This window comes from Neoarius graeffei, chromosome 15 (assembly GCF_027579695.1).
Source record: "Neoarius graeffei isolate fNeoGra1 chromosome 15, fNeoGra1.pri, whole genome shotgun sequence".
NCBI lineage: Eukaryota > Metazoa > Chordata > Actinopteri > Siluriformes > Ariidae > Neoarius > Neoarius graeffei.
Genome location: NC_083583.1, coordinates 42,124,487 through 42,151,588, shown reverse-complemented (window position 1 = coordinate 42,151,588; position 27,102 = coordinate 42,124,487). Strand labels below are relative to the sequence as shown.

General features: G+C 40.0%; 1 protein-coding gene across 1 annotated transcript; it reads right to left on the bottom strand.

Moving 5' to 3' along the window:
• Window positions 1-3,399: 3,399 nt before the first annotated feature.
• Window positions 3,400-26,818, bottom strand: fam163ab (family with sequence similarity 163 member Ab). Its single transcript, XM_060940531.1, has 3 exons — window positions 26,440-26,818; window positions 8,371-8,485; window positions 3,400-3,885 (listed from the first exon to the last, which is right to left on the bottom strand). The coding sequence occupies exons 2-3, from the start codon at window positions 8,461-8,463 to the stop codon at window positions 3,562-3,564; spliced, it is 417 nt and encodes a 138-aa protein (XP_060796514.1). The 5' UTR covers window positions 8,464-8,485; window positions 26,440-26,818; the 3' UTR covers window positions 3,400-3,561.
• Between the last annotated feature and the right edge of the window lie 284 nt (window positions 26,819-27,102).

Sequence of the window (27,102 nt, the reverse complement as noted above, 5' to 3'; positions counted from 1 at the left end):
GGGAAATGACCTCGGGTCGGAATCAAACCAGGGTCTCCGGATTTATGGTATGGTGCCTTACCCAACTGAGCCATGACGCCCCCAAGAAATAATTATTTTCAACAAAAACATATGTTCCACAATTATCGGCACCTCTGGAAATTATAGTGAACACAATGTAACTGGGGGTGGCACGGTGGTGTAGTGATTAGCGCTGTCGCCTCACAGCAAGAAGGTCCTGGGTTCGAGCCCCGTGGCCGGCGAGGGCCTTTCTGTGTGGAGTTTGCATGTTGTCCGCGTGGGTTTCCTCCGGGTGCTCCGGTTTCCCCCACAGTCCAAAGACATGCAGGTTAGGTTAACTGGTGACTCTAAATTGACTGTAGGTGTGAATGGTTGTCTGTGTCTATGTGTCAGCCCTGTGATGACCTGGCGACTTGTCCAGGGTGTACCCCGCCTTTCGCCCGTAGTCAGCTGGGATAGGCTCCAGCTTGCCTGCGACCCTGTAGAAGGATAAAGTGGCTAGAGATAATGAGATGAGATGAGACAATGTAACTGAAGCATGTTTTCCATTTAAATTGTACATTTTTGAGTTGAGTGGAGTGAATAAGAACTTTCAAGCCGTAATGCATGACTTACTGGACTACAGTTTCATCTCATACTCCATTGTTTCAGTGTGAGATGAAGCTATTTCACCGAAAGGTGGATTATTCAAACCCTTTTTACTAATCTTTACAAGGGGTGCCAATAATTGTGGAGGTCACTGTATACACAGAAGAGTGCAAAAGTTTGCCTCTCACATGGCTTTTTTTTGGAAAAAAAGGAAGCTGTAGTATTTTTGTACAAAAATTATTTCCATAAAATTAAGAATAAAATGTGTGTATTCCAGACCAAAACATAAGATAAAACTAATAGAAAAAGAAAAAAGGCAAGTGTGGGTGGAGTAGAAATGCAAACCTTTTAATAAATACAAATTGTTTTTTCCTTATAAATATCTTAAAACACAGCTTTGATTACCTGTGACAGTGACAGAATATCTGTGAAACCCAACATTGGTATATATTAAATTTGTTAAATTTCTTCCATTTGTTCCAAAGATACGCAAACTTTTGCATTCAACTGTAGGTGCTAAATGAGCTCGCCACTTTTGTCTGAATTAAATATCTAGTCTTGTTTACAAACAAATACTGACAAACATGTTCAAATGCATTAATTAGAATTGTAGATCATGCATGTGAAATAAACATCTTTCATGGCTGTGGGTTACGGTGAAAATAAAAGACATTTCAATGTCAAATACCTCAGTATAATATGCTCAATATAAAGACCACTGGGTGCATTCACAGTCTTTTCCACAATAATTTCACAATAATTCTATTCACAAAAAAACAATATTTCTATCCACACCATTCATTTGTGGTGGTTAAAATTTTGACTCACTGAATACAGTAATGAATTTCAGGACAATTTTCAGAAACTTCTTATTTTGAATCATAATAGTGTACTGACTGCGATGACCTGGCGACTTGTCCAGGGTGTACCCAGCTTCTCGCCCATAGTCAGCTAGGATAGGCTCCAGCTTGCCTGTGACCCTGCACAGGATAAGTGGTTACGGATAATGGATGGATGGATGGTGTACTGATATTTTTGAAAATATGGCAGGGTGATGTCATGATTTGATTTATCAATATCACAATTGTGCCACAAAACACATTCAATCAACTGTCCAGTCTTAGAAAACAAGGTTCTTCAAGGGTTCTAAAGGGGTTCTACTCAGAATCCTTTCTGAACGGAAAACCCTTTATTACCCTGCACAGAAATTTCAAGGAGACCTTCAGATTCCAAATTTAAACTTTTTTTTATTTCCTCAGAGTGTACTTGCATACCACTGACTGATGCAAATATTACTCACAGTCTTGATGTGAAAATCTACATTTGTACCCATCATTTTATTTTTGTTGCTGTAAACACAACTAAATACCATTAAACTAGAAGGGCACTTAGAGAGTGCAGACCTCCACCAAGGACAATTTTCTACACTATGCAAATCTGCAACCACAACCACTTTATACGTCTGGATATATTTCTAAAACTATTAAAATTATGTGCCTACATGTATATCCCCGAGGAATACTGGTACTCGTGAATGTGGACTGTGATATGGAGTTACCATATTTCTACACTGGCTATGTTTTATCACTATTAAACATCAATGTCCTCTTCTGGATTTTAAGATGTATGGCATTGTTGACTTCTGCCAAGGCCAAATGCTGTATCTCACAACGTTAGTGAAAGTGAAACTAAATTCATGGATCCACCCTGTGACTCAGATCCACTCCAATATTTGATGAGCTCTTTCTTGGCCCATGCTATGCCCTTCCACCAATTTTCATGGAAATTGATTCAGTAGGTTTTATGCAAACTTGGTTAAAGTCAGACAAAAATAAAAAAAAACAACAACAGACAGACAAACAAACAAAATCACACCAAAAACATAACCTTCTTGTCAGAGGTAATTATGTCACTTCTGTTCATATGTACCAATTTGTATTGTGTAAAAGAAATTGTATATTGTGATTGGATATTTTTGCAATATCATCCACCCCTAAAAACATTCTGACAAATAGGGGATTATGTCATTACATTAATAGTCCATATGATCCTGCGAAAAACCCAACAAATCCCAGGCAAGTTCCATGATAAAGACAACAGCAAAACTATTTAAATAAGAGCCATTGTTTTCAAACTTGTTTTAAAAATGCAGATTATTAGTTTAAATGGCCTTGCTAACATTTTTGTTCTGTGTCATCTCATGTAACTTGATGCAAAAATTACTACAGAACAACACAATCAGTCCATGCCCTTAGACTTTTATCATGCCATTTTCTAAAAGGGGAAAGAGTGCCATGTTTGACTGCTTAAGGATAGACCTTGCATAGAGAAAGCAAGAAATAGTCTTTTGCTCTTATAATATCAGTACTCCATGATGAGTTGGTCTTTTAGTCATCAATTTCATTCATATTAAAAGCTCATATTAATACTGAAGACATGATTTTTTTTTAAACTTAGAGAATTCCAACAGCAGCAGATGGAAAGTCATGTTGAATAGCCCTCATTCAGTAAAGACAGGAAGCCCAGATTCTAAAGATTCCCCAAACTCAGGTAAAATTACTGCTTTGCTGAGTTTCTGGGGCACAAAGATCCTTCAGCACAAATAACCTAAGAAAAAAACTGAAGTGTCCAAAAGCTTCAGCAGCAATAAATACTCATCTGTAAAAATCACTTGCGTTGACTGTGATCCAACAGGAAGCATCAAGTTCTGGACACTTCTTGGTATCCCACTAGTCCTGTGCTAGAGAAGTGTGTAAACAGCAAATTTCAGCTTGTTTAAAAACTGCTAATCATTCAGACTTTTTCTTTCTTCTTGACCGAGTGAATTTCAATATTTAAAAAAAATAAAAATAAAAAAAAACCCCAGTCAAATCCGATACCAATACTCTTTCAGGTACACTTTCCTGGTATCTCAGAATCCCATGTGCCACAGTGGTTATTTGGAACAGCTCACCTCATGTCATTCACCACTGCTCAGACGTCAGTGCTGATAGCATGTGTGTTGCAGTAGAAATCAGGGAAGGTGTGTGAACTCAGCGAGGTGCCATGTGTGGAGGGCAGCATGCAGGCAATGCGCTCGGCCCCGTTGCGCATCTCGTCCCTGTTACGGAGGTAGAACGAGTTGCTGTAGAAGGAGGAGCAGGTGGGGCAAGAGTTGTGGGCCACTTCAGGAGATACAGACAGGGGAGAGTTGCTGGACCCATCCATGCCTGGAGGTCTGCAGATATCACAGGAGAACTGGGCCTCAGAGTATGAAGGGGAGTCTGGGTCAGATCCATTCTGCTTACAGCAGTAATACTGAGAGACAGAGAGAGACAGTGTGAAAGGCAGATAGATAGATAGATAGATAGATAGATAGATAGATAGATAGATAGATAGATAGATAGATAGATAGAGAGAGAGAGAGAGAGTTATGATGGAGTCATGGAGTCAGAATGAGACAGACATGAACATAACAGATTACTTCTCAAAGCATCCAGAGGAAAGGGGTGCTCCAAGGAAAGGGGTTTTCTGTGGGTGCTCTGGTTTCTCCCCATAGTCCAAAGACATGCAGGTTAGTTTACTTGGTGGCTCTAAATTGATTGTAGGTGTGAATATGAGTGTGAATTGTAGTTTGTCTCTATGTGTCAGCCCTGCGATAATCTGGTGACTTGTCCAGGGTGTACGCCACCTCTCACTCATAGTCAGCTGGGATAGGCTCCAGCTTGCCTGCAACCCTGCACAGGATAAACGGTTACGGATATTGGATGGATGGACTTCGCAAAGCCCTTTGTGGAACTATTTAAATATTAGGCCCATTTTTAAAATGTGTACAATAATATTTTGGCTATTTATTGGAGCAATACAGCATTTTAATTTCTGAACTTTCATCTGACAGAAAAGATTTATTATAAATCTATTCAGATTAAGTGAAACAGACAACTATAAACACTCAACAATAAATATACCATCTATGATAAAGGTGGGTTGTGAATTTCACGAATGTAACCAAAGTTTAAAAAATTACCCTCTGGCTACAGATGCCTGGAGGTTCTCTGGACCCCAATGTGTGAAACATGGGAAGACACCCATCCAGGAAAGCCTTTTCATTCCAGATTTAATTCAAGATACCTCCATAACTTGATACAAATACACACTCACTCCAGAAGACATGGTATGGTGTAGTGTTACTATTGTATGGTATAGTAATACGATTTGTACAGTATTATACATACAATGCCCCCTCCAAAAGTACTGGAACAGCAAGGCCAGTTTTTTTGGTTTTGCTTACACTGAAGGTATTTAAGTTTGAGATCAAAAGATGAATATGATATGATCGACACAGCTTTCAGTTCCTGATATTTACATTTAGACATGTTAAACAACTTAGAACATGGCACTTTTGGTTGCAGGCCACTCAACATATATGTGAGCAAAAGTATAGAAACAGATAGTTTTAAAGTACATTACACTTAATATTTGGTTGCATATCCCTTGATTGCAATAACTGCATTGAGCCGGTGACCCACTGACATTGCCAAACTGTTGCATTCTTCTTTTGTGATGCTTTTCTTGTACAACAGCTTCTTAAAGTTTTTTTTTTTTTGAAGGGGTAGGGTGTCTTCCTTCAGTCTCTTCTTGAGGAGGTGAAATGCTGCTCAATTCGGTTAAAGTGCATATTCTGGACCAATTTCGTTTTTTTTTAAATATGAAAGTATGTCCCTTTACACACTCATCCAGAAGGGTAATTTTGCACAAGGCCATCTGTCTACAGCAGAAAAAAATATCTAATCTCATCTCATTATCTCTAGCCGCTTTATCCTGTTCTACAGGGTCGCAGGCAAGCTGGAGCCTATCCCAGCTGACTACAGGCGAAAGGCGGGGTACACCCTGGACAAGTCGCCAGGTGATCACAGGGCTGACACATAGACACAGACAACCATTCACACTCACTTTAGAGTCACCAGTTAACCTAACTTGCATGTCTTTGGACTGTGGGGGAAACCAGAGCACCCGGAGGAAACCCACGCGGACAACATGCAAACTCCACACAGAAAGGCCCTCACTGGCCACGGGGCTCGAACCCGGACCTTCTTGCTGTGAGGCGACAGCGCTAACCACTACACCACTGTGCCGCCCCAGAAAAAAATAAAATAACAAAATGCGTCTGGAAAAATCCCAAGGGAGTCTGGAGCCAGATTCGTGACGTTATCTGCAGAACTGCCAGCAGGCTGTGCGAGCTTGCACAGTTTCAGTGCACAGCCTGTGTAGACCAAGCGCTCCCATTTCTCTCTCATTGTCCGGTCTTTTGGGAAACGATGAGTACTAATCCCATCATGATTGGTGTTGCTACACCCTCCTATGATACATCTGTTAACCATTTTAATAATTACGTGATAACATTGAAGAAATTTGCAGAAAACCACCAGGTCGTTTTGTCATAAACAAACCAGCGCTGACGTAGGATTCAGAGGGAGGAGTCCCACACGTGATGTCAGAAAAATCAGTGTTTGCTGGGAAATCCAAATGCCAAGTTTTTTCAGAGGCGGACCAATTTGCCTCAAATGGCTTGATTTCAACTGAATTTTTCTGGTATTGCGCAAGGTAAAAAAATTGCAGAGAATGCAGAATGTTACAGATATTTGACCAAAGTTTAATATAAAATAGGAGAATTACATTGATCTTGCTCCTGAATTTACCCGTGATATGTACTTTAAGGTCTGGAGATTGACTTGGCCAGTTGAAAACCTTCCACTTTTTTCCCCCCTGATGAAGTCCTTTGTTGTGTTAACAATGTGTTTTGGTTCATTGTCTTGCTGCATGATGAAGTTCCTCCCAATTAGACTGGATGCATTTCTCTGTAAATTGGCAGGCATAATGTTTCTGTAGACTTTTGATTTCATTCTTCATGAGTTACATCATTAATAAAGATTAGTGAACCTGTTCCAGAAGCACTCATGCAAGCCCAAGCTATGAAATTACCTCGAGCATACTTGAGCAATGAACTCGTATGTTTTGGATCATGAGCAGATCCTTTCTTTCTCCACACTTTGCCCTTTCCATCACTTTGGTAGAGGTTAAGCTTGGTGGCAAACTTTTGTTTCTCATCTCTATATTTCTTTGTGAATTCCAATCTGGCCTTCCGATTCTTACTGCTGGTAAGTGGATGGCATCTTGTGGTATGGAATATAATTACGAGTTAGTTTTCCCTATGCTGTTATCTGCACATTTTTTAAAAATTTTCCCACAGAAATTAGTTTTTAAAACGTTATTCTTCTATATCATAAGAAAGCATGGCTACAATTTGGAATGAGGTGATTGACAGCCTTGGCTGTAATAGACTGACTGCAGCACCTGCATTGTGCCCAGTCTGTTTATTACATTTAAACTTTTCTGTACACACGCACATCTGTGGTGGTGTAGTGGTTAGCGCTGTCACCTCACAGCAAGTGGGTTCGAGCCCCGTGGCTGGCGAGGGCCTTTCTGTGCGGAGTTTGCATGTTCTCCCCGTGTCCGCGTGGGTTTCCTCCGGGTGCTCCGGTTTCCCCCACAGTCCAAAAGACATGCAGGTTAGGTTAACTGGTGACTCTAAATTGACCGTAGGTGTGAATGTGAGTGTGAATGGTTGTCTGTGTCTATGTGTCAGCCCTGTGATGACCTGGTGACTTGTCCAGGGTGTACCCCGCCTTTCGCCCGTAGTCAGCTGGGATAGGCTCCAGCTTGCCTGCGACCCTGTAGAACAGGATAAAGCAGCTAGAGATGAGATGAGATGAGATGAGATGAGATGAGATGAGATGAGATGAGATGAGATGAGATGAGATGAGATGAGATGAGACGAGATAAGATGCACATCTCTATTAAAAACGTTTGAAGCATTGAGAGTTTTCATAGGAAAAGGCTAGTTTAACTGTGCTACTTACTTAACCATATATTCACCTTGATAGCTATATTATTTCAATATTAATGACATCCAGCCAGCCAACTATCGAAATTTGTGCAAAAGTCATTTGTTCATCAGTGAACACATATGCTACCAATAACATTAGGATGGATTTTATAAGTCAGCTAGTTAGTTCACAGTATGCTCAGAATAGTCATGTGTCCCAAATAACGAGTTATTAAATCACACTGCACTGCCAGAGCATTCTGCACCAGTGATGAATGGGTAACAATCATCACATCAATGTCAGAAAATTTCCAGTTCATGTGTAAAATGTCCTTTCTACACACCTCCGTATTCATGAAATATTTCCACCTGAAACTATTTCAGCTCTCAGGATAGATATGATAAAGGAAATTGGAGAATGTACCCATATTCATCTGATCTACCGCTGTATTTTGTGAAAAAGGGGAGGGCCTACCAAAGTAGTGGGTGTACCTAACTTCAACTCTCATCTCTACTGTGCAGATGTCCTCAGTGTATAGCAAAAACGAAAGAACTGACCTTGCCATTTCCATACTTCCGGAGTGGACCATACATACAAAACAGTTTCCTCGACTACACATACAAATCAGATTGGAACTTTGATAGCATCCAAATCACTGAAGGCTATAAGCTTCCTTAATTTGTTAGTTACATTAGCCTTGTAGCGCCAGTGCAAAACTAGTGCAGCGTATTTTGGTCAACAAACTGTCTGTCAAAGTGCATTTAGGTCTACTTGATCAACTGGATTAGGTGTGTTGGATTGTGAAATATATTCTGTAAGAAATACTGACAAATAGTTCAAAACCTTTAAAAATCATTTAGTATTTTGTTATTCTGGATCTCAGTAAATTTGAGAATAAATGCAGCATAAAGCTCACCTGGAGTCGGCAGTAGCAGAGCACTACAATGATACACAGCAGTATCACTGTTGCAAGTATTCCTCCAGTTATGACGACAGTTCCCGCTGTCATTCGACCAGCTCTCCATCAAACCCTGGAAATAAGCAGAAGCACAGAGTCCTAACAGTTTCTAATACCTTTGTCAAGAAAGAAATCACTGAACATATGGACACGAAAGACATTTAAGTTCATATATAAAATGACAGGCTCATAGTATTGCAATGCAACTTTAAACTTAAAATCTCTTGAACCTTTACACTGACTGGCCACTTTAATAGGAACTTGTTCATGATTCTAAGATGCCTGTTCTTGGCTGGCAGGAGTGGAACCCAATGTGGTCTTCTGCTGTTGCATGCTGAGATGCTTTTCTGCTCATCAAGGATGTAAAGAGTGATTATATGAGTTACTACAGTATATCCTTCCTGGCAGCTCAAACCAATCTTGACATTTTCCTCTGACCTCTCTTATCAACAAGGCGTTTCCACCCACAGAACTGTTGCTCACTTACTGTTTTTTCTTTTTCTTTCCGCACCATTCTGTTTAAACTCTAGCGACTGTTGTATGTTAAAACTCCAGGAGAGCAGCAGTTTCTGAAATACTCAAACCAGTCCATCTGGCACCAACACCTACAGTATGCCACAGTGAAAGCCACAGAGATCACAATTTTTCCCATTCTGATGTTTGAAGTGAACATTAACTGAAGCTCTTGATTTGTATCTGCATGATTTTAGGCATTGTGCCGCTGTCAAGGGATTGGCTGATTAAATAACTGCATAAAACAGTAGGTGGTGTAGTGGTTAGCGCTGTTGCCTCACAGCAAGAAGGTCCGGGTTCGAGCCCCGTGGCCGGCAAGGGCCTTTCTGTGCGGAGTTTGCATGTTCTTCCCGTGTCCGCGTGGGTTTCCTCCGGGTGCTCCGGTTTCCCCCACAGTCCAAAGACATGCAGGTTAGGTTAACTGGTGACTCTAAATTGACCGTAGGTGTGAATGTGAGTGTGAATGGTTGTCTGTGTCTATGTGTCAGCCCTGTGATGACCTGGCGACTTGTCCAGGGTGTACCCTGCCTTTCGCCCGTAGTCAGCTGGGATAGGCTCCAGCTTGCCTGCGACCCTGTAGAAGGATAAAGCGGCTACAGATAATGAGATGAGATAAAACAGCAGGTGTATGAGTGTTCCTAATAAAGTGGCTGGTGAGTGTATATGCCACTCAAATCTGTGGGGGAATTATGAGGACTCAAACTGTAACATTTTGCTGCAATTTTTTTTTAATTGCAGGAGATTTAAAAAATGTGATAAGAAAATCTGAGTGAAAATTAAAGATGTGACTGATAATGCTTTGGTGTGTCCTAACATAGAGCCAAGTATGTTCCCAATTATGTAGGTTGGGGGTGTTTGCATTTGCATATTTATAGAATCTGGATTCCCTGGATGAAGACAAAGGTTTAGGCATTCCCATGGTTCTTTGATTTCTCTTGACATTTTCTTGTAGAAATAACACATTATGCAATTTTACTGAATGAAGATTTAAAAACAACAACAACAACAACAACAACAACAACAACAACAACAACAACAAAAACAAACCTATCGCCTTCAAATCAAGCTTAGGGTTTAAGCAGGGTCATAGTTCCAAAGGTTTCAAGATCACTGGACATTGATCTTGGTGTCCTCTAGGTTTCTACCCATTTTGCCTTGATTGTGTCTTGGTATGGTTCTTTGTTACTGTAGGTATGGGTCTTGACTTGGTCATGGTTGGTATTGAATTTGGTCTTGGTACAGGTCTTGGTACTTATTGCTCCTGGCTGGGACAGATCATGGTCTCTATTGGCATAGATCATGTCTTGTTTTATATGGCTTTTAGTTAGTATGGATTTTGTTCCAAAATTGATCTGAGGTGGTATGTCTTAGTCTCAGCTGGTGTAGGTTCTGGACCTGTCTTTGTCTCAGTTGGTATGGTCTCAGTTTTAGTCTCATTTGGAATGGGTTTTGGCTTTGACTAGGTCTTGGTCATGGTCTCAGTCTGGGTCCTGGTCTCAGTTGGTATAGGTTTTGATTTTTGTCTTTGTATAGGTTGGTATGGGACTTGGTAATGTCTTGGTCTATGTAAGTATATATCTTGGTCTCAGTTGACCTTTGTCTTGTTTTGGTCTTGGTCAGTATGTTTGTTGGTCTTGGTTAGAATGGGCCTTGGGCTACTATGGAGTAGAAAGGCTGAGAGAAAAGTAGGTCACTAGGTGGCACTTTACAACCATGTATATAAAAATGCTTATTTTGTACCTTAATAAAACATGGTTTGTGTAGCCTTTTATTATACAGAATATAATGCAACCTATTAATAATACAGTAGGATTGATTTAAAAAGCTCTTACCAATTAATTAACAAAAATTAATGTGAGCTGTAGTGGAGATTTGTCAAATATGTTACTAAGGTAAATATATTGAAACATTTTCCAGATACATTAAAGATGATTCATGTAAAACTCACTGCTAAAGACAATGAATATCTGAGTAACACTTCTGTAGGATTAAAAAGCTGAAATCTGTTGTCTGCTACATGCTGCTTGGAACCAACACATAATCATCCAATTTGCTGCTTCCTGTTTGTGCTCCCTGGTGGGTCTCTATAGCAACAAAATCAAATCTGAGCAGATCATATTCACCCAGTCCATAGTAGTGTGTATGTCACTGCTGCCATAACTGCAATTAGACAGGCTGTCATACACACATATAATCTGATTGATGTACTAATCAATATGTTTTTCAACAGTCAGGTTTTAGTTTGGTCAAATGGATGGATGGATCAATAGACAGAAATGGCTGAGAGGAGAGAGAGAGAGAGAGAGAGAGAGAGAGAGAGAGAAGTCTGCTGATGCTTGTGTCCTCTGGTTTCTCCTCTGTCAGAAGCGTAGTGAGTGTGCTGACAGAGGAACTGTTGGGTGAAGTAGATTGGCAGAATTGAGTTTGACCAGAAGTGCAGATTTGATTAAGGACCTGGCATGATGAAGTGCTATCATGCAGCTGGTGGAGAATAATGAAGGCTCGCAGCAGGAAGAGAGTGAAAAAGAGAGAGAGAGAGAAAAAAAAGGGGAAGTCAGACACACCTGCTCATTTCTCTCTTTACATCCGTCATATACTCATGCTGTGGGAGAAAGAAGTGCATCTCTTTCTTCAGTACGTAAAAAAAAACAAAAAACCAGATAATTTCCTGATCTCTGCCTCATCCAACACACCAGCTGTCTCACCAAAACAGCTTCTACTTCTTCCATTATACAAGATTTTTTCCTCTTATATAAAATGTAGTCAATCAGCCACATGTTTAGTGTCTGAAATTTGCTGCTTCATTTTTTGCACTGGAGCTATGAGATTAACGTTGCTAACAAATAAGAGAAGCATGTCTGTATAAACTGTACAAACCTAAAGCAACCCACTCACCTCAAAAGACAAGTACTAATATACAGTGGTGCTTGAAAGTTTGTGAAGCCTTTAGAATTTTCTATATTTCTGCATAAATATGACCTAAAACATCATCAGATTTTCACACAAGTCCTAAAAGTAGGTGAAGAGAACCCAGTTAAACAAATGAGACAAAAATATTATACTTGGTCATTTATTTATTGAGGAAAACGATCCAATATTACATGTCTGTGAATGGCAAAAGTATGTGAACCTTTGCTTTCAGTATCTGGTGTGACCCCCTTGTGCAGCAATAACTGCAACTAAACGTTTGCGGTAACTGTTGATCAGTCCTGCACACCGGCTTGGAGGAATTTTAGCCCATTCCTCCATACAGAACAGCTTCAACTCTGGGATGTTGGTGGGTTTCCTCACATGAACTGCTGGCTTCAGGTCCTTCCACAACATTTCAATTGGATTAAGGTCAGGACTTGACTTGGCCATTCCAAAACATTAACTTTATTCTTCTTTAACCATTCTTTGGTAGAAAGATTTGTGTGCTTAGGGTCGTTGTCTTGCTGCATGACCCACCTTCTTTTGAGATTCAGTTCATGGACAGATGTCCTGACATTTTCCTTTATAATTCACTGGTATAATTCAGAATACATTGTTCCATCAATGATCGCAAGCCATCCTGGCCCAGATGCAGCAAAACAGGCCCAAACCATGATATTACCACCACCATGTTTCACAGATGGGATAAGGTTCTTATGCTGGAATGCAGTGTTTTCCTTTCTCCAAACATAACACTTCTCATTCAAACCAAAAAGTTCTATTTTGGTCTCATCCATCCACAAAACATTTTTCCAGTAGCCTTCTGGCTTGTCCACGTGATCTTTAACAAATTGCAGACGAGCAGCAATGCTCTTTTTGGAGAGCAGTGGCTTTCTCCTTGCAACCCTGCCATGCACACCATTGTTGTTCAGTGTTCTCCTGATGGTGGACTCATGAACATTAACATTAGCCAATGTGAGAGAGGCCTTCAGTTGCTTAGAAGTTACCCTGGGGTCCTTTGTGACCTCGCCGACTATTACATGCCTTGCTCTTGGAGTGATCTTTGTTGGTCAACCACTCCTGGGGAGGGTAACAATGGTCTTGAATTTCCTCCATTTGTACACAATCTGTCTGACTGTGGATTGGTGGAGTCCAAACTCTTTAGAGATGTTTTGTAGCCTTTTCCAGCCTGATGAGCATCAACAATGCTTTTTCTGAGGTCCTCAGAAATCTCCTTTGTTCGTGCCATGATACACTTCCACAAACATGTGTTGTGAAGATCAGACTTTGATAGATCCCTGTTCTTTAAATAAAACAGGGTGCCCACTCACACCTGATTGTCATCCCGCTGATTGAAAACACCTGACTCTAATTTAACCTTCAAACCAACTGCTAATCCTAGAGGTTCACATACTTTTGCCACTCACAGATATGTAATATTGGATCATTTTCAATAAATAAATGACCAAGTATAATATTTTTGTCTCATTTGTTTAACTGGGTTCTCTTTATCTACTTTTAGGACTTGTGTGAAAATCTGATGATGTTCTCGGTCATATTTATGCAGAAATATAGAAAATTCTAAAGGGTTCATAAACTTTCAAGCACCACTGTAATTTGTACATAAACAGCTCCAAGAAATTGCACAAAAAGACGGCAGTTAAAATGTCACTATTTTCTATAATCATAAATCCATCCATCCATAACTGCTTATCCTGTGCAGGGTCACAGACAAGCTGACTATGGGCGAGAGGCGGGGTACACCTTGGACAAGTTGCCAGGTCATCGCAGGGCTGACACATAGAGCCAAACAACCATTCATACTCACATTCACACCCACACTCAATTTAGAGCCACCAATTAGCCTAACCTGCATGTCTTTGGACTGTAGGGGAAACCCACACAGACACAGAAAGAACATGCAAATGCCGTACAGAAAGACCCCCGTCGGCCACTGGGCTTGAACCCAGAACCTTCTTGCTGTGAGGCGACAGTGCTAACCACCGTGCCAGCCTAGTCATAAATCACTTCTAACAATTTTGCTTTTAAACTTGGGTCACATCTCCTACCTGACTCTGACGCTGAGTTACACAAGATTACATGCTGAGGAACAAAATGAGTTGGCTCTGTGGTTCTTTTGACTCTGTGGTGTTCACATAATTAAGTCTGTATAAGAGAACAACTCATCATAGTTTGAGTGATGACCTAGGCATAGAATATACACAATTCTAAATTTACTAAATTGCTAAATGAGAAACGTGTTAGCAAAATCAGTCTCAAAACTAAAGAAATAAACTTTAGGCACAGAGCATGTCTTGGCTCTTGTACTGCATTTGGAGTAAGGGTAAAATTGTGTAAGTGTAAATTTTCACTGAGGCAATGCTTGCACAGCACATTATACACCATCCCATAGGATAAGGCAGTAATCTAAAATAGGTCCACGCCTATATGGTCCTCATCACCCAGTCAAGTAAAACTGAAGTCTGGGACTTGACACCCTGAGCGGTTTTTAAATTCTGCTCACACAGCGTAGCAGGTGGATGGCAGTTTGAGCCTCTCACCACTGCTGAGCCCAGATTAGAGCAACAGTAAAAATGCAGGATTCTGGCACAGCCTTCATTCTCCTTTAGTGGCTGATGTACTGTAGTGCTGATAAGACTTCCTGCAGCTGTGTGCTGCCTAACACAGGCATCTGCACTCTCACTCTGCGTCAATGGAGACAATTAACTCTGACGTTATTCAGCTAAGGTTGCCGAGCCAGCTGGACTCCATCATAGAAAATTTCAGAATATAAACAGTCACTACAAACTCATTCGGAAGTTTTATTCCATATTTATTTATTTATTTGTTTATTTTTTATTTATTGATATGGCAGTTCAATGAAAAAAGACCAGACATACCCACACATTTACCTTCACCAAGAATTCCAGATTCTATAAATATGTAAATTAGAAACATCTTCAACCCTACATGCCTCACTCCTGTATGTTACGCTCAATATTATCTTACATGTAGATTAGATATTCGGCTCATTTCTTGAATACATTTGGTAAAATCACTGCAGTGACAATTTTCACACTTTGACCAATCTGCAGATTGAAAAGTCCCACAAAAGCCCCACATTTTAGAAAGTTTAGAGTGATTTATAGGGTGAGTACACACTGTCATACCTTTACAAAAAATTTGGTAAGCAACGATTCTTAAACTATTTTAAAAACAGTTAGAAATGGCAAATAGAAATTAAACACATCCCCAGAAAAAATAATAACAATTACGATGTCTAGTTAAACTTAATGTACTACTTATTTTGGTCTGTGAAATGTTTTCTGAAGCTGACTGCCTTTCTCTTTGACTTTATCTCAATCAAATGCAAATACTCACAGGTGAAAGTCACCCATGACTCACTGTCCTCCTCCCTAAGGTTGCCCAAAACCATATTACTTACCGACCCATCACCAATTAAACCACACCATGGATAATCAAGTTACAATGTGAAAGTTTGTTATTAATTGTCTCCTTGCTGTCTGATAAAATGATCCCAGATGTTGTAATAAACCTTTGACAACTTAAGGCATGATAACTTTTAATAGATGTAAGTGGTCCTCTGTGGTTCAAGTTTAAGCTTCAAGTTCAAAATTCATGGTCCCAAAGTGAGACTTTAATAGTACTAGACAAACCACCATTTTCACAATCTGGCTTCTCAATTGTCCAACTGTCAGACTCCTTTTGAAGAATTACAAGCCAGTCTTAGCACTGACTAATCATAGTCCAGGAGATGAGATTTGCCAGAATAGTGGGGAAAGAAAGAATGTGGCTGTGTAACTCCTCACATCACATTTTGACAGTGGGGATCAGAATAATGTTCACTGAGCAAATGGGAATGAAGTTCTTGAAGGTCAGGTAATCATATGAAAATTTTCATGTATGGACCTATTGCACTGATGAAAAAAGTGAAGAAATAATTATTAAAAACAATCCTTTTTCATAAACTGGTAGAAAACCTCCCAGTGAATGAGCCATGGTTGCTGAGGAAACATCATCGCTTAACTCACTCACGGAGTATGACCCGTGAGACTCAAAATCTACCAAAATACAACACTTCAAGAATCAGTGCAATAAATCACTGTGATGTTTTTATAAAGGCACTAGGCTAATAAACTTTATTCTAGCCACATTCATTGGATATGAGCAATCGCGTGCTCTGATTGGCTACTCTGCTACTAGGATATCAGCTCATATACCATGAGTAGAGAAAAACAAAATGGCGGAGTGTGTTGCTGAACCAACCAAGAATGAAATAAAAACTCTACTTGAAAACAAAACCCCCAAAAAGCAACAAAATATAGAATAAAAGTATTTGATGGTAAGAATGTCTTTTTTTATTTTTCAAGAATTATTATTATAGCATTTTTCACAAATTGCTACTGTCATTTCGCCAGTTTGTTTACATTCTAAGCAGAAATTATTTTGTCAGACGTTTTGTATAAAGTTTTTATCAAATTTGTAAAAAATAAAAATAAAAATGCTCTGTTTCTCAAAATCCAGGGAATGTGGATAGAATAAAACAGTTATTCCACTCAATCTTATCATACATGGCTTATAGCCAACTCGGCGCTATGCACCTCGTCGGCTATCAGCTCGTGTACAACTCGATTTCGTGGAATAACTGTTAAAAATAGTAGCTTAGGACAAATATTAAAAACGAAGAGACAGTCGCATTTTGCTGTATAGCAGTTGGAATCTTATAAAATTAATGAATATTAATCAATGTGGGGAAGGTTGTTGTACTTAATAAAGATACACAGCAGATATGTCAAACTTTAAGCATTGGGTGTTGTTTAGCTAGATTAGCTAGATAGACCTTGGAAAAAAGAAAATAAATCCCTTAAAAACAATAGCAACATGTGCATATATAGGCTCAAATTTTATGTGGTGCAGTTTGGAGGATTTCTATCCACCTGGGCAAAAGTAAACCTGACGTTTATTTCATTCAAAGCATGAAATCAAAACAATCTGCCCAGTAAATCTGATCATATCTCCATAACAAGCGTGTAAGCTGACAGTGAAGTTTTTCTCCAGTTTTAGCGCTTACTTTTATTTGACCTGCTGATTATGTTTGTCATTTCAGCTGCCAGAAGTAGGATGTCTCTTCAGCTCTGCCAAATCCTGCCTCCTCTTCCTCATCTGCTCTGTTGCTTCTGGGCAAACAGCCATCTAATCGCTTACTTTCTGTCTATCCTCATCATGTCATCCTTCTCTCCTCCAATCCCCTGCCTGGCCTGTTGTTTTTCCTTATCTACCACATCTCCCTCTATTATAATACAGTCCATTTCCTCCTGTCTGGCCATAATGAGTACCTTTCTCTTGCTAAGGCACTCTTTGCGCAAGCCTGCTCTCCATGTAAGCAACGTTTAGCAGATATATAATAATAGGTTCCATAATTACAGGCTATAGTCATAAGCAGTAGCAAACAATAATCCAACATGTGAGAACAACAATGAGGGCTATTTAAAGATAATTAGAAAACACTACAGCACAACCGGATGCGCCCTGCCACCCTGAAGTAACCATTATGTGGATTTATTTTTATTCTTAGTGGAGCTGGACATTTATGTTTGATCCCTGCTGAATGTATTTTCCACCAGGAACATTTAAGGACGTTCTGTGCTCATTTTCTGCTGTACAGTCAGAGTTCATCAGAGCTTTTAATAAGTGTGATCCTTCTAAACCCATGTAAAATAGGATCCAACATTTCTGTCCATATCTATATTTTCTCCATCAGTGGAAAACTTCAAATCTGTTCTTGCATACAGTACCAGTCAAAAGTTTGGAAACACCTTCAAATTTGATGTCTTTATTTTTTTTTTATTTTTTTTCCCTACATTGTAGAACAATACTGAACTCATCAAAACTATGAAATAACATATGGAACATATGGAATTATATGGTGTACAAATAAGTGTTAAAAAACCAATATGTTTCATCTTTTAGATTCTTCAAAGTTGTCACTATTTACCTTGATAACAGCTTTGCACACTATTGGCATTATCTGAACCAGCTTCATGAGGTAGTCACCTGGAATGCTTCTCAATTAACAGGTGTGTCTTGTCAAAAATGGAATTTCTTGCCTTCTTAATGTATTTGACACCATCAACCAGTAAAGAGTAAATAATAAAAATACAGTAAATAGCCCTGTTCGACAACTGTAGTAATCCATATTATGTCAAGAACCATTCAACTAAGTAAAGAGAAATAACAGTCAGTTATTATTTTAAGACACGAAGTGTCTTTTAGTTAATTAAAATAAAGAAAAAACATAGAATTTGAAGGTGTTTCCAAACTTTTGGCTGGTACTGTATTTTAAATATTTACCAGGAAAATTGAAAGAGTGAGCTATTCTTATTCTGGAGAGAACAGCACACTTATGCATACTGATGAGTACTACTTAAGGAACCTCTCTGAACAGGAATAGGCATGAAATATTAATCTCCAGTGCCAGCCAGAAGATGAGTACTTCTCATCTACCTCTCATCATTTTTTTAGCCAGTGACCCTTTTTTAAGGTTCCAAAATTCTTCCAACTCCATTATAGCGTAAGTATTATTGGTAAGTATTAGTGCTTCATTTTCCTCCTTGTTTAAAGAAATAAGTTGGCAAAAATCAAATTTGAACCATTTTCCCACTATCCCAAATGTAGTCCAACACTTGATCCACAGTTTGCACTGAAGCTCTGTCGTACAGAGTAACACAAGGAGTAGTATGAGGCTAATTCCAAATTGATGAGAGTTGGAAGGTTGACATAGACAAACTGTAGCAAGAAGAATATTCTGAACTTCCACAGGTCAGTCCAAGCAATCTTCCTCTCGGGCAGGTCACATTTGGTCCAGGCACCTTAAAGCCCAAGTTCTGTAGCTCTGGCCCATCTTCCTTCTTCCCCCATGTTGCTCATGTCAGCCGGGCTCGTAGCTCTCCTCTTCTCTACCTTCACCCATTGGTGAAAGTGGATCATCTCCAGCTCATGCCTTCCTACATTTGGGTTCCTGATGATGTGTTTCAATTTCAGTGCTCCCTTTGCCTGGTATTTGTCAACGTAAAAGTTCCATTAAGTGTGCTGGAGTGAATAAATCTTGCCATATGTCCATCTGTTCTCCTGCCACTTTGCAATTGGAAGTTTAACTTGGAACTTGAGAAGGTGTGCAGAAATTAAACTTTTGAGACATTAGTTCTCATCTCATCTCATCTCATTATCTCGAGCCACTTTATCCTGTTCTACAGGGTCGCAGGCAAGCTGGAGCCTATCCCAGCTGACTAAGGGCGAAAGGCAGGGTACACCCTGGACAAGTCGCCAGGTCATCACAGGGGACATTAGTTCTTTAGAATTAAATGTATACCTATTTCATCTGTAAATATACAGGTTTTAAATGTTTCCTGTTCTATTGTGCTACCGTACAGTCCCATGTGCACCTCTCATTCAAATACAAGACAACCCCTAGTGTTCAAATAATTCATTACAACATACAACATTTTTCGACAAGTATTTGAAAAACAAAAAAGATTTTTTTAACCAAACAATTTCTTTAATAGGCGGCACGGTGGTGTAGTGGTTAGCGCTGTCGCCTCACAGCAAGAAGGTCCTGGGTTCGAGCCCCGGGGCCGGCGAGGGCCTTTCTGTGTGGAGTTTGCATGTTCTCCCTGTGTCCGCGTGGGTTTCCTCCGGGTGCTCCGGTTTCCCCCACAGTCCAAAGACATGCAGGTTAGGTTAACTGGTGACTCTAAATTGACCGTAGATGTGAGTGTGAATGGTTGTCTGTGTCTATGTGTCAGCCCTGTGATGACCTGGCGACTTGTCCAGGGTGTACCTCGCCTTTCGCCCGCAGTCAGCTGGGATAGGCTCCAGCTTGCCTGCGACCCTGTAGAAGGATAAAGCGGCTAGAGATAATGAGATGAGATGAGACAACTGAATGTTCATGGATTTGTTTTTGTCATTGCTTCTTTTTTGTGCTTTTCTCTTTTCCCCCTTTCCCTCTATTTTATCTAACATTTTAATTTGCTGTTTTTTTCCCTTACTGGATTTGTGAGCTTCTTAAGGCCCGGTCCCACTGGCCAATGGACACAAAACGTATGCAAAAAAGACACAGCGGACGAGCAAAATTTCGGGGGTGGCTCTATCCGTTTTCATCCGCTCCAGAAATGGACAAAATTGGCGAAAATTTGCGAAAACAGAACGGAAAAGAACGGACGTGGGTAGTATATAGCGGGGATGTTAAACGCATGTTCATAGGAAGCCTAGCGGATGAAAGTGGATGGAAGTGGATGACAGCTCCGAAGGGGTTACCGGTGATAACTGAGAAGCGGACGCATAGCAGAAAGAGCGGATGCATAGCGGATGAAGGGGATGCATCACGTACGCCTAACGGAAACAAAGGGGATGTTGCGCGGATGTATATCGGATGCAGACCGTTCACTGCGCATGCGGGGGGTATGAATTGCGTCTGCTCTGCGGATATAAAGGGATGCAGCACGCACGCCGTCAGCATAAAGCGGAAAGACGTGCTGGCGGCTACATCGAGAGATCCAGATGATTTTCTCCCCCTTTTTATACAAAATATCGATTGTCCGCTAGGTGTCCTTCTACATACTCTAGACATACTCCAGAAAACCATAAATATACGAGATACATCCCAGATATAAACGCTTTGTTCGTTTTGAATACTTTATATACGAGATGCATACGCTTACATCCTTTCTATTTCCGTGCTACTAACGATGAATAGACGTTTCATGTACCTTATCTTTCCTCCCTCTTTCCGTTTTCAGCTGCAGCGGATGTGAGTTGCGAGGATGCCCAGAGGATGCAGAGAGGATACAGCAGACGTTTAACGGATGATAACGGACATAGAACGTTTGTTGCTCATATATGTCGCGGATTTACATCGTACACGGCGGAAAGTTCATCCGTTCTAAAAGTTTTGTGCAGCTCAAAACTTTTTGCGCGGATGAAATCACAGTGGACGGATGCTCGATGGATAGAGCGTATGAAGCACGTATGCAATGAGTACACAACGGATGCATAGCGTTTTCCAACGGATGGCAAAGATTTTTTTACGTTTTACATCCTCTTTGCATCCGTAAGTGCAGTGGGACCGGGCCTTTAGGTGCATGAGAAACAAATGTAATCAAATAGAAAAAAGGATGAATAGTATGACAAAAGGATACATCAGCACTAAAAAGTAAAGCCTATCCTAAATCAGAAGTATGTTGCAAGGATTTATTTGTACAGGCCTGAATTTCAGAGGGCTTCCCCTGAGCAAGCGTTAATCACAATGTTAGGTTCAGTGTCCTTACAGCCATTAAATCTACATCTGAAGGTAAAGCTCCTGGGCGAGATGGAATACCAGCTGAAGTTTGGAAATATGGAGGATATAAACTTATCACCTGCCTACATTACCTCATTCTTCAGATCTGGGATAGAGAACAAGTACCTCAAAATTGGAAAGATGCAAGTATAGTACCAATCTTTAAAAAAGGTGGCAGGAAGAATTGTGGAAACTATCGTGGTATTTCCTTGCTCACTATAGTTGGGAAGATTTTCTCTCGCATACTTCTGAACAGGCTAAATGTCTACATCACTCTATCTGTACTACCTGAGACCCAGTGTGGATTCAGAAGTGGAAGAAGCACACTTGACATGATCTTCTGTCTTCGTCAAGTGCAAGAGAAATGTATAGAACAGAACATGCAACTCTATATAGTATTTATTGACTTCAATAAAGCCTTCGATAATGTCTCATGTCAAGGACTATGGTGTGTCCTTAAGAAGTATGGCTGCCCCGAGAAATTTATCAACCTGATAAAGGCTTTACATGGTGGCAAGCGGGCCAGCATATCACTGCGTAACAGTCAGTCAAAGGACTTTGAGGTGACTAATGGGGTGAAACAGGGATGTGTGCTTGCACCAACTCTGTTCTCTTTATATCTCAGAGCTATGCTTGAGGTAGCTTTTAAAGATACTACTGAAGGTATCTGTATACAAACAAGGAAGGATGCAAACCTGTTCAATGTTGCTCACTTCAAAGCAAAAATCAAGACATCACTTATGATTGTGCGAGAAATGCTCTTTGCAGACAACAGTGCCCTGGTTTCACATAGCACTAGTGATATACAGGTCCTTGTTGACAAGTTTGCCAGAGCAACAGAACAATTCAGTCTGAAGATCAATGTTAAAGAAACAGAACACCTATATCAAGCACCAAAACCCCAGACTACAACTTCCCATCATCTAGAAGTGAAGATAAACAATGAGCCACTCAAGACGTGTAGGAGGTTTATATATCTAGGTAGTACCATTGCTGAGAATGCCAGACTGGCTCAGGAGCTCACAGTTAGAATGGGAAGAGCCAGTGCATCCTTTGGGAAACTCCAACAGAGACTGTGGAAAAATCATCATGTCACCATCCATGTAAAATGTCAAGTTTACAGAGCTGTAGTACTCTCCTCCCTCCTTTATGGTGCAGAAACTTGGGCCATCTATACTGTAGGACTGATGTTAAGAAACTACATGCTTACATGATGCGTCACCTGAGACAGATTATGAATATATCGTGGAAGGATAAGATCCCCAACAAGGAAATCCTTGAGAAAGCAGGTCTCCCATCTATGGAAGATATACTAACACTAATGAATCTCAGATGGTTAGGCCATGTGGAAAGAATGGAACATGATCGCCTACCTAGGCAGCTACTCTATTCTCAGCTGTCTGAGGGAAAACATGACCAGGGAAGGCCTCGGCTTAGGTTTAAAGACACTGTAAAGAGGAACTTGAAACGTAGGAACATTGAGCCTCACTTGTGGAACGTATTTGCCAACAACAGACAAAAGTGGAGGACTTTGATTTGTCCCTGATGCCACATGAAACAGTCATCGTTGTTATTGACGGACCGCAAAAGAAAGAAGAGGTTCAGTGTCAATAAAAAGGGTAAATTTAATTTATTTTTGTGGCTTTCTCAAGAATCCTCATGCTGGCACAAAACACTGCTATGAAGGCAACAGATGAAAAGAGCTGCAAGTGCAACTGCTGGCAGAGATTAAAATTACATTCATTGCTAAAAATGCCATGCAGTTTGTTTATTTCTGTTCATTGTTGTACAGTGTGTTAAGGGCACTCTGTGCTTTAATATGACTAAATGAAGGACTGGTCTTCTGCCAGTGATCTTAATGTGTGTATTGAATTGAATTACTTTAAAACAGCATTCTGCTTTCCTCTAAATTAATTTTTGAAAATATACAATAACCAGGGAAAGATACCATTAAGATATAATCACATAAGATTTTATGATGCACTGTAGCTACAATATCTATTCTACAGAATATTAAGGCACAGCACATTTTTATTCTGCAACTAAAATCACTCATTAATAATTTTGCTGAATGTGCTCTCAATCTCAGCTCTCACTCAGTGGCGTAAAGTGCACAAGTGCACAGATCAAAAAAGTCACAGCTCATCCTCTATCTTGTGAGATCCATCTGTTTATATCTTGAGGGGCAATAATACTCTGGCAAGGCCTGGACCGCAGGATTTATGGCTGTTCTGGATGAGCTTCCTAGCCCAAGGACAAAGCTGCATCTAGTCTCGCATATCTGACAACCTCAAACCACTGCCTGCCTCCTTATTCAGCACTTCCTGTGTCATTCCGTTTATTCACGGTGGTTATGGAGGGCTGCGAAATGAAGAGCTATATTTAATGATGTGCAGAGATGTTATGCTTGCTTGATGTTCACTATGTAATGGTTTCATGTGATTTACTGGATTTGGTCTTTAATGATATTGCCGCACTCATAAAAAGCCATAAAAAACTCAACGTGGAAAGGCGATTCCAGTGTAACAGTCATGTTTGTTTAAAACACAGCCTGATGGACTTACTGTGTGTTGGCACCATTTCACATATTACATAATTCACATATACACATCCTGCTCTGCATTTGGTGATGAGACCAGTATGATGCATTACCCCAGTGGTTCTTTACTCTGATCCTGCACATTTTATTGTTTTCCCTGCTCTAACACATACACATATACACACTGACTCAGGAAAGAGCCTGGTTAGCTGATTCAGTGGATTGGATGTATTAAAGAAGGGTAAGCAACAACAGGCAGGAGTGTTCCAGCATCAGGGACGGGAATCAGTGGTTACTCATTGCTAACGGTTCCTTTAGGACCATGTTGAATCAGCTTGCATAATTATCACTGACACCACAGCCACTTGTAGAACCATATTTTCATAATTAATAGTTTCATTAATTTCATATTTAATTCGGTTTCAATCAGTTCTGCTCCACTGTAGCAGAGGATTACATGGCCAAAAATATCTTGCAATATTAAAAAACATTTTCACAATACTCAATATGCATCGCAACATTTAGAGATTTTTGTATCCAACATTTATGAAACATTTAATATTTGAAGAAGAAAAAGGCAATGATGGATGCAAAAATAAATTGCAGTGTAGGTACTCGTTACAGTGAGTGACAGTGGAGTTATCAGTTATCCAGGGCCTTTCCCTGGAACACTGGACGTGAGGGGGAAATACAGATTGGATGGGACACAGGGCACCACACACACACACACACACACACACACATTCAATCCACCGAGGAAGAATTCACTAGAGCCGGTTCATGTACTGGCATGTTTTTGGACAGTGGGAAGAAACCAAAGCTTGGAGAAACCGAAGAACCCTTATGGACACAGGGAAAACATGCAAAACTCATGGTACACACAGGAACCTGAGTTTTGGATCAAACCAGGGACCTTGGAGCTGTGAAGCAGCTACCTGCTGTGCCACCATGTCACTTGGCTCATATAGTATATTGTGATATCAATATCATTTGACATCATATCACATATTTCTCAACCCTACAGAACTGTGATATTAATTCTAATAATTAAATATTTCATTCCTTTTTAATAATTCTGCTATATAATGACTTTCACACTGCCACAAATATAAAATGCAATATACTAAAGCTACAGTATGTCACAATATATTCTGTTTAGATTTTGGAAGGACTACATTCCTCTTTTATAAGAGCAGGTTTTTGGATGGTGCCTAATTAAGTGAGAGCACAAATGTAGTTTCAGTTATTCTGAGGAAGACACTGCTTCTGGCATAGCAACCATATGAGCTTTCAAGCATTAAAAACCTGTCTTTCAATAATTCAGCTAGCATTTCTGCAACAATATTCTTCCATCACTGGGAAATTTCAGCCAAGTATTCAGACCCAGAGTGATCAGCCATCTTCCTCACAAAGCTCTCTGTCCTCCATGTTCACCGAAACAAAAAAAGAAGAGTGGACCATAAAGAACAGGTCCAGTGAATAAGAGTGAATAAATATTAGGCTTGGATTTAAAGTCAGATGGAGCTGAAAGTTAATTTCTTATTATAGCGAGAGATAGAAAAAGGTCACAAGACAGACCCTGCAATTAATAAATTTTTAATTAATATATGATTTATGTGCCTGCGATAACCTGGTGACTTGTCCAGGGTGTACCCCGCCTCTCACCCATAGTCAGCTGGGATAGGCTCCAGCTTGCCTGTGACCCTGTAGAACAGGATAAGCGGCTACAGATAATGGATGGATGGATGATTTATGTGAATGCTGTGATTTGTGAAAACTACTACAGAAACCCTCTGGAACATATCTGACTCAACAAGATGATCACAGCACATAATAAACCACTTATTAAAATATATTTGACATGACTTACATTTGCTTAGACGACTTGTGTCCTTGTCTCAGCTTTGAGATCAATATTACAAAAATAATATAATCACAAAAATGATCAGTTGGTGGTGGTATATTGTACATACTCGAAACTAGACTTTATAAACCTCAAATTTAACCATGATCTGTTTGCACTAGAGAAAAAACAATACAGAGCAAAAATCCCAACGTTTTACAGTAACGAAGAGAGGAGACATACTTGTTCAGCACAGTTCAAGGAGTGATAGCAGAAAGAAGAGTATGTTTATGATATTACTTCATTGTGTCATTGATATCATCACCTGAGCAGGTGAATATAAGCCCAAAATCAATACTGTTAACAAAGACGTACACTTTTTTTACTTAGTATGTGTTGTGTCAAACATTATTACTGTATGCATTTATACTGATCCAGTGCTTTTAAAAAGCATTATGACTGCAAAGGCAGCCAAACACATCATAGCTCACAAGGAAAGAAAGCAACGATGGAAATATTAGTGCTTTTCCTGAATTAGGCCAACACCAAGAGTGTTGAAATGAAGACAGCTCAACACAGCTACCAGTTTATAATATCCACTTAATTAGTATCATATAAACCATCAACAGGAAAACAGATTTAATTTAAAAAAAACACTTTTCACTTTTATTACTATTTGTATAAAAAATATTTGTAATTTCATTATCAATAGCCTCCTGTAACAGTCATGCCAGTAAAGCTCATTTAATTGAATCAAAAATGAAATAGTAATGTGTGTAAAGCAATGACAGACAAGGCTTATACAAACATCATTGCTTTAGTCTTTTTTTTTTTTAAACAAGTATAAAATCAGGATTGAAGCCCTACCTGAGTCTACAGTCTTTGTTTCACCATGGAGGCGATGTGGATCCAGGACAGGAGTCAGTAACACACACACACACAGAGTCTACAGTGATGGATCTACACGCAGAGGAACATGAACTTCTTCACAGATGTACCCTTCTTCATGTTGGTGTCTGTTTTCCGTCCTCCTGCTCTGTCTGTGAGCTCCCGGGTATCGCAGGGCTTTAATACGGGACGTGTGTCCTCTGGATCCAGTCTGAGCACATCTGGGCTGCTACACATCCACACCGGCTCTTAAAGTCACCACAACTTCTTAGAAAGATCACTTGCTTTCCGTATTAAATAATAAAATCGCACCGAGTTGCAGTTCCACAGAGAATATGCCGTCAGAAGACAATAAAAGTCTCACACTTCGAACCCGCTGCATTTACGCTCAAGAAGAAATACAGAGAAACGCCCCCAATCCGAAACGCCCCGCCCCTTTCCTCCTGTGAACCCTCTCTGACAGGCTGTGTTTACATACTTCATCTTGGTCAGTCTTGCAGTGGATCAAGAGCCGCCTGGGAACTCTGGGATGGAGCATCCACCTCAGAAGAAACACCAGTGAGTCTCTCGGCAACAACGTGGTGGACATCAGTGTCCCTCCTACCACTGATGGGCTGAAAGGCAGCACATTCCAGTGCTGCC

Bases quoted from the DNA above. Each gene is read 5' to 3' on its own strand.
- fam163ab (XM_060940531.1), bottom strand. From the start codon at position 8,463: ATGACAGCGGGAACTGTCGTCATAACTGGAGGAATACTTGCAACAGTG. The intron at 3,886-8,370 runs GTGAGCTTTATG...TCTGTCTCTCAG, and splicing joins TCTGCTACTGCCGACTCCAG to TATTACTGCTGTAAGCAGAA.